General features: G+C 37.7%; 1 protein-coding gene across 1 annotated transcript in view; it reads left to right on the top strand.

Moving 5' to 3' along the window:
* Positions 1-7,229, top strand: part of SLC24A4 (solute carrier family 24 (sodium/potassium/calcium exchanger), member 4) — a gene marked incomplete at its 5' end in the record, with an annotated part of 86,300 nt that overhangs the window by 51,650 nt on the left and 27,421 nt on the right. The window contains 4 exons of the mRNA XM_009076169.1: positions 2,651-2,727; positions 3,894-3,968; positions 5,982-6,066; positions 7,210-7,229. The exon at positions 7,210-7,229 is cut by the window's right edge and continues 78 nt beyond it. Of these exons, the coding sequence (XP_009074417.1) occupies positions 2,651-2,727; positions 3,894-3,968; positions 5,982-6,066; positions 7,210-7,229 (257 nt within the window). The remainder of the gene's footprint in view (positions 1-2,650; positions 2,728-3,893; positions 3,969-5,981; positions 6,067-7,209) is intronic.

The following is a 7,229-nucleotide window of genomic DNA, read 5'->3' as shown; positions in this document are numbered from 1 at the left end:
CTAGAAGCTAGTCCTCCTAAACGCTGATGTGCTGATAATCTTTAGGCACTGAAGTACTCTGCATACCCTTGAATGACATTCAGTAATTCAGTGAGTGATTGGGTATTATTGTGCTATTGTGACGATGCATTTATATATTTATATCCACTACTGCTTTTCTTTTTCCTGGTGATGACAAAAGGAGGACCAGAAATAGAGCATTTGCTTAGGAGTAGGATCACATTCAGGAGTACCTGAGCAAAATTTAGTACAGATGTATATAGTTTTTATTGTCTTGAGATGGAAAAGAAAAGATGCACCTCTGTCTTTGGAAAGCTTCATTCAACATATCATGTGCTGATATTGCTTCCAGTCAGATTGCAACAGTAAGAACAGATCTTAATGGAAAGTCTGATGCAAATCAGTAAAGGAATTGCAGTCAATTACTGAACTTTTATTTTATGCTAAATATTTTATAGATGTTAGTTTTAACAAAACTATAGTGGATTTTAAAGAATAGGTTAGGGGATTTAGAGAGATTTCGTAAAATGGTAGCTTTGATTTTTGGAAGAATGGTATGATTTATGTATATATAAGGTTTTAAACACTGCCTGCTGCCACTGTATTAATTAAAAAATAATATCGTTATGATAGTGGGCACTAAGGAAAAAACAGAGCTGAAGGATCTTCAGCTATGCATGGAGAAACTCTTCAAGTCTTTGTCAGCTGAGATCTATGCAATATATGTAGGCATGTGCAGTACAAATGAGAAGAGACACTTTTGTATTTATGCAAAACTCTGAGGAGATAAGAAGTCATTTAGGTCTTTAAAACTAGATTATCCTCTCACTGCAAGTGTGTTTGGTGATTACAGATAATTCAAATTTAAGATACTCTAAAAAGTATAATCCTCAAAGAGTTACAGTACAACATTTCCTGAAAATAAACTGGTTTAGTGTGTGTGAAGTTTAGTAGCTAAAAAAATCAACCATACCTTAGTTTCTTGGTTTCTATGTTCATGGCTATTGTTTGCAGAATTATATCAGGAAATAGAGAAACTATGGCATTGAAATTGAAAGTGGAACATCCTAAATATCATATATTGTGCTCTTAAGCAGTTCTTTAAAGTGGCAGACTTGAATATGGTGAAGACAACCATATATTCCCTTTGTTTCCTTCCTGGAGTTTCAGTGTATTATGCTAAGTTCATGAGAACCTTCTCAGCTTATCTTGTTGTAAACTACATGTGCAACTCCTCGTGGAAAGGAACATCTCTTTCTAAATAATAACTTACTGACTTCAGTGCATTTGGATTCCAGTGAATTCCAGTACTGGGCACTGGTGAGGCTGCACCTCAGGTACCTTGCTCAGTTTTGGGCCCCTCACTTCAAGACAGACATTGAAGTGCTGAAGTGTGTCCAGAGAAGGGCAATGAAGCTGGTGAAGGGTCTAGAGACTAAGTCATATGAGGAGAGGCTGAGGGAGCTGGGGGTGTTCAGCCTGGAGAAGAGGAGGCTCAGGCGAGACCTTATCACCCTCTACAACTCCCTGACAGGAGGTTGTAGCCAGGTAGGGGTTGATCTCTTCTTCTAGGCAACTAGTGACAGGACAAGAGGAAATGGTCTCAAGCTGCACTAGGGGAGGTTCAGGTTGGACGTCAGGAAGAATTTCTTCACTGAGAGGGTTGCAAAGCATTGGAACAGACTGCTTAGGAAAGTGGTGGAGTCACCATCCCTGGAAGGGTTCAAGGGACGACTGGACACGGCACTTAGTGCTATAGTTTAGTGGGCATAGCAGTATTCACTCGAAGGTTGGACTCGGTGAACTTGGAGGTCTTTTCCAACCTCAACGATTCTATGTTTCTGTGAAATGATGTTCACCCTTAAACTTCCCAGACTTCTGTCTGAGGCACTGCAGATCTTTATCGCTGTCTGTCTTGTCAATCTGAATGTTTTTATTTCATCTATTTCTTCAGGCCTTTGATTTAATTACCATATTTGTCTCTACCATCTGGAATACTTTTTTCACTCTGTTGCCTTTGTGTGGAACATAGATCCTTTAACTGAGCTCCACGCAGCTTCACTGTCAGTCAGAAATAATTCTCAGACTCATACCTTTGCATGTTCCTGTCATTCACCTACCATTTCTGTTTCATTCCTTCCTTCAGCAGGTTTGGATAGGAGACTTTCTGAAGAATATACTTGGAATCACTTTAATCTTCGTGAAATGATTTGCAGAACTGTGGAGCCCTTTAAAAAGTTTCTAGTTAAGAACCTGATAGAAGGTTATAGCCATTGCAAAAGTTTTCAGGCAAGGCACATTTAAAGCCAGAAATATTATTTCAGGACGAATTTTTGTGCCTGTGCTTATCACTTTGGAAGAGGAGAAACAGAGGTGATGAGAGTATAAATAAGGCGTTAAGAATGTGAAACTCTTAATACAGTGGAGGTTGGTTTAAGTCACTGGAGTGATGGTTATTAATAACTAAGTATCCACTCTCCGTCGTTTCTACAGGGCAGAAAAGAAATTCTGTAGTGGCAAGCTATAATGCAATACATCAAATATACACTCATGTTTGGTCATATATTTCCACAGGAGCAGCCTTATTTTTCAGTCTTTCATTTAGAGATGCTGTAAATTTTTTTTTAAAAAAAGTATATTTCTCTTTCAGCCATTAATGAATTTCCTGAAGACCTATTTACAAATAAAGAACGTCAGCAAGGAGGAATTCTGCTTCATATCATTGCTGTAAGTTTTCCTCTACTGTGCTTCATTTTTGTTTTCCTTTTATGTTATCTATTTTATTTTTGTTTTCCTTTTATTTGTTAATAAAATATGATTCATCATAGTGATCTTACTAAGTAGAGCTATGTATATATCAACATGTTTCTAATACTTTGATTTCAATATTTCTAACATGTCTGTATGGGTACAAATGCTTAAAAAGTAGCATCTTAGGGACTTTGGTATAGTGGTGGAATTTGTATTGTCAGATTAACAGTTGGACTTGATGATCTTAAGGGTCTCTTCCAACCTAAATGATTCTATGACTCTAAGATTTACTTAAGAAAATGATACAAGTCTGAATTTGTAGTGCCCATTCATCCTCTTGGAGGTGAAGTCCTGGCAGCATAGATCACAGACTTCTGTTTGTATTTCATCTGCATAGACAGAGTTTGGGATCCCTTTGTGGGTGACATCAAGCATGATGTGGAAGAGTCTTGATTCTCTTTCTTTCTTTTTGTGCCTCTATGCAAAAGATGCAATGACAATTAAAATGAAAAAACAAACCCTGAAGAGATATAGAAAAATGTCATGTGGAATTTTATTGTAGATAGAGCAAAGCAAGTAAGGCCTGCAGGCTCCAGTTTTTCGTTCCCAGCTCCGGGAAAGTAAAGTAAAAAGTTATGTTTGATGGACAACAGCAAGATTAGGCCCACTGCATGGGCACAGCACAGAAAGCCACATAAGGCAGAGGAAGAATCACATGTGTGCAGTGAACCAGGACCATTCCTGAGACTTTTGGTTCAGTGATCCAGTGCCAGGGTCCACTTATTTCCAGGTGTGATTATTTCTTGAGTATTGTTAATAAACCTGATGTTGCTTTCTATTAAATTACTTGGCCTGGTAATTAATTGAAAATATAGAGGATGACTGCATAACTTTTTAAGTCTTATGTGTTACTTTTCTATATATGAACTCTGTTGTGGCACCCTATTCTCTCAAGCTGTGGTACCTTTCATATTCTAGGATCTGACAAGCATTCTTCTTCTAAACTTAATCTTGCATTCAAAGATCTGGTTTAATGCCATAAATTTATCAGTTAGTGTGAATAAAGGTAGCATTGCCTTTTTGTTCCTCTTTTCATGTATGGGAATTATCTGAAGTATCTCCTGAATTTATTTCCTTTACAGGCTCTTTATATGTTCTATGCTTTGGCCATAGTATGTGATGACTTCTTTGTTCCATCCTTGGAGAAAATTTGTGAGGTATGTTAAAAACTTTATTACTATTCTGGAAATTTATTTAGAGAATATTATAGAATCACATTTTGTGTCACTGTTGTTTGGATTTCATTCCTGTCAGCTTTTTTGCCTTGGTCCTTTTCAAGTGATTTGAGCTTCCATCAAAAAATGAACCTGTGGTCTGTGCACATTTGTTCCCCTGGACACATTCAACAGAAAAAAAATCAAAGATTTAATGAGATCAGATGGAAAAATACCTGCAGTGTGTAGCTAGGAGAGATATGAGATATGGATGAGTTGGGTTTATTATTGTACTCCTGGTTTTAAAAGTCCCTTGTGAAAAGAAATAATACATAGACAAATTAATGTGTTGGCTATGCAAATCTTATTGCACATCTACCACTGCATTAGGGAGGAGAAAGGAAGTGCATGCAGTCCCAGCATAAAGTGGAGGAAAGGGAGAATGTGTGAGAAAAGTATGTACCTTGGTTTGGTATGGAATGAGAAGTAAATAAATGCAACTCCTTTACATAATTGTTGATTATACTTTGCAAAATTGCCTGTAGGATTCTAATTAAGTGAGTTGATAGGGACAGAATTTGTACTTGGCATGTAAATGTTGTGTTAAGTAAGACTTCGATGAACTACCCCAAAATTAATACAAAATGCAAGCATAGATTTTAATTCCTTCTTGAGGACAAAATGAAAATCTCATCTCCTTTGCTTTTTAACAAAATGTGAATTACCATTTTCTGAAAAAGTCCTGTAGCTACCTAATAAGTGTATTTTTCTATGGCTATGCATACTAAATTCCTGTTAGTGTTGCTCAGAGTTATGTACTTAGTAGCAGAACAAATAGAAGAATAAGGCAGGCAGTCAGTAATAGTAAAATACTCAGTAGGGATCTTTTCTTTGCCTTTTCAGATTTTCTGTCTTCAGCATGCACATTAGACACCATATTGGAGTTACACCAGTTGGTTGTACCAATTAATGGTTACTGATCCTTCATAAAATCTTAACCTCTTGTCTCATACTCTGCTGAACATTGAGACAGCTAAGAAGAGTTCAGATTGCGCTCATAGGTTTGAGCTCTTGCAGCAGTATGAGTGGTAATAGATCAAATGGTACCATAAGGGCTTGTGTTTATGTTTTGTTAGGTTCTGTAGGATGCCATTGTCATCAGCTCAAAATGTTTTCAGGCAAACAGCATGAAAAACACAGGATTTTTATACTTGTCCTTCTGTCACTAATCACTTTTCTATCGTTGAAAAAAACATAATGTACTAAAGACAATCCTAGACAATCTCAAAAAAGAAAAAGCTCCTCCACAAAACCTTGTTTATAGTTCAAGGGAAAGATGTTCAGACAGTGTGGAATTGATGCAGCCTAGTTATGGGGCTACACATGTTTATACTGGTCTGAGAACTCTAGGTTATCTATATCCTATTAGTGCTTAAGAGACACTGAAATAAAAATAGATCTGTCTACCATCGACAGGCCTCTCAGTGTCTAATTGGACTAATTTTATCTGTGTCAGGGGACTCACTTTTGATTACCACTGTTGTAAAGTGAAGCCAGAATCAGGCCTGCAGCTCGTAAGATTTATTCACAGACCTTAGACTTTTCTCTTATGGATTTTTATTTTCAAATTTTAGAAGCCCCAAGAATTGCCCTTAATTCTTGAGTGATTGTGTTTAGAGTTCCAAAGGTAAATTAATGAAAAAAATTTGGGATGTTTACAATCTTTTTGAATCTGCAGATACTTTTCGCTGATCAGCTACATGTAAGCCACAATTGACTGCTTAGTTACATCTAAGTAGGGGATTTTATCTGACATTTCACTGAGATAGCATATAAACATTTTACTTGCCCGAAGTATATTTGCCTTCTCAGAAGGCATTGTTTAATTTTATAACATAGTGACTGTTCATCCTTTAACAGCACTATGACCAAAAAAGGTGCTACTATCTTTGCAATTGTAAAATTCTGCAATGTAAATACAGCAGCAGTGCTGAAATTATGAATTGTTTCTTCCAGAAACTACATTTGAGTGAAGATGTTGCTGGAGCCACATTCATGGCAGCAGGAAGCTCCACTCCAGAACTGTTTGCATCTGTTATAGGTATGGAGCCCACACACAAGCTTTTATGAGATCTGCTGTTAAAAAATCAGCAGCAGATCAAGCTCAGGTACCCAGAAATCTACCATTTTTCTGTCAATTTATAATCAGCAATTGCAGCTGTCAGCTAGTCTGTGGTTCATGGTATAATTAACTACTCAAAATATCTCATGGAACTGTGAGTCTCCTCTCAAAACACAGAGATGAATGTCTGATTCTGAACACAGGAAGTAAAAGAAGAGATTTATTGAAGTCCCCTGAGAGATAATTTGATATATTTGGAAATGGATTGAGAGCAGCCCTGAGGAGAAAGACTTGGGGGTGTTGCATGGCAAGAAGCTCATCATGTTCTGTCAATGTGTGTTTGCAGCACATTGTGCGTTTGTAGCCCAGAAAAGGAACTGCATCCTGGGCTGCATCAGAAGAAGTGTGGCCTGCAGGTTGAGGGAGGTGATTCTGCCCCTCTGCTCCACTCTCATGGGACCCCACCTAGAGTACTGCCTCCACCCCTAGGGTTTGGTTTGGAAGAGACCTGTGAAGGTCATCCAGTCCAACCCCCTTGCTGTGAGCAGGGGCATCTCCAGTTAGATTGGGTTGCTCAGAGCTCCACCCAACCTAACCTTGAACATTTCCAGGGGTGGGGCCAATTGGGCAACTAGTGCCAGTGCCTGACCACTCTCATTGTAAGAAATACCTTCCTTTTGTCTAGATTTTCCATATATCCTAGGTCTGAAACTCCCCTTTAAGCCTCACCTCGGAGAAAGATTTTTGTACTTTATGATACTGTTTGAAATAAATTCCATGCTTCTAATGTGACTGGAGAAGTTTTATACTCATTTGAATGGATTATTGCACCATTAACAACCAGGCTGTAAAACAGAGAACTTACTGTTGAACTAACTAGCTAAGAAATCATTTACTTTTAATAAAAGTATAGATGTAGTGATTTTAAGCCAAAACTGGGGAGCTGCTAGCTAGACTGAAAGCACATATTATTACACAGTGGAATGAGCATTTATTCTGAAACATGTTTTAGTTAAACTTTCAAACGATCTCTTCCTCTTGGCCAGTACGTGTTCTAAGTTATTTCCTTTGACCAAAAATGAAATGCTAGCAGTAATAATGTATGTTTTGCTCCCTCTGCAGGTGTATTTATCACTCATGGA

Source organism: Acanthisitta chloris, unplaced genomic scaffold, assembly GCF_000695815.1.
Source record: "Acanthisitta chloris isolate BGI_N310 unplaced genomic scaffold, ASM69581v1 scaffold8206, whole genome shotgun sequence".
Taxonomy (NCBI): domain Eukaryota; kingdom Metazoa; phylum Chordata; class Aves; order Passeriformes; family Acanthisittidae; genus Acanthisitta; species Acanthisitta chloris.
Note: the sequence above shows the minus strand (reverse complement) of the source record. Positions and strands in the feature narration are given on the sequence as shown.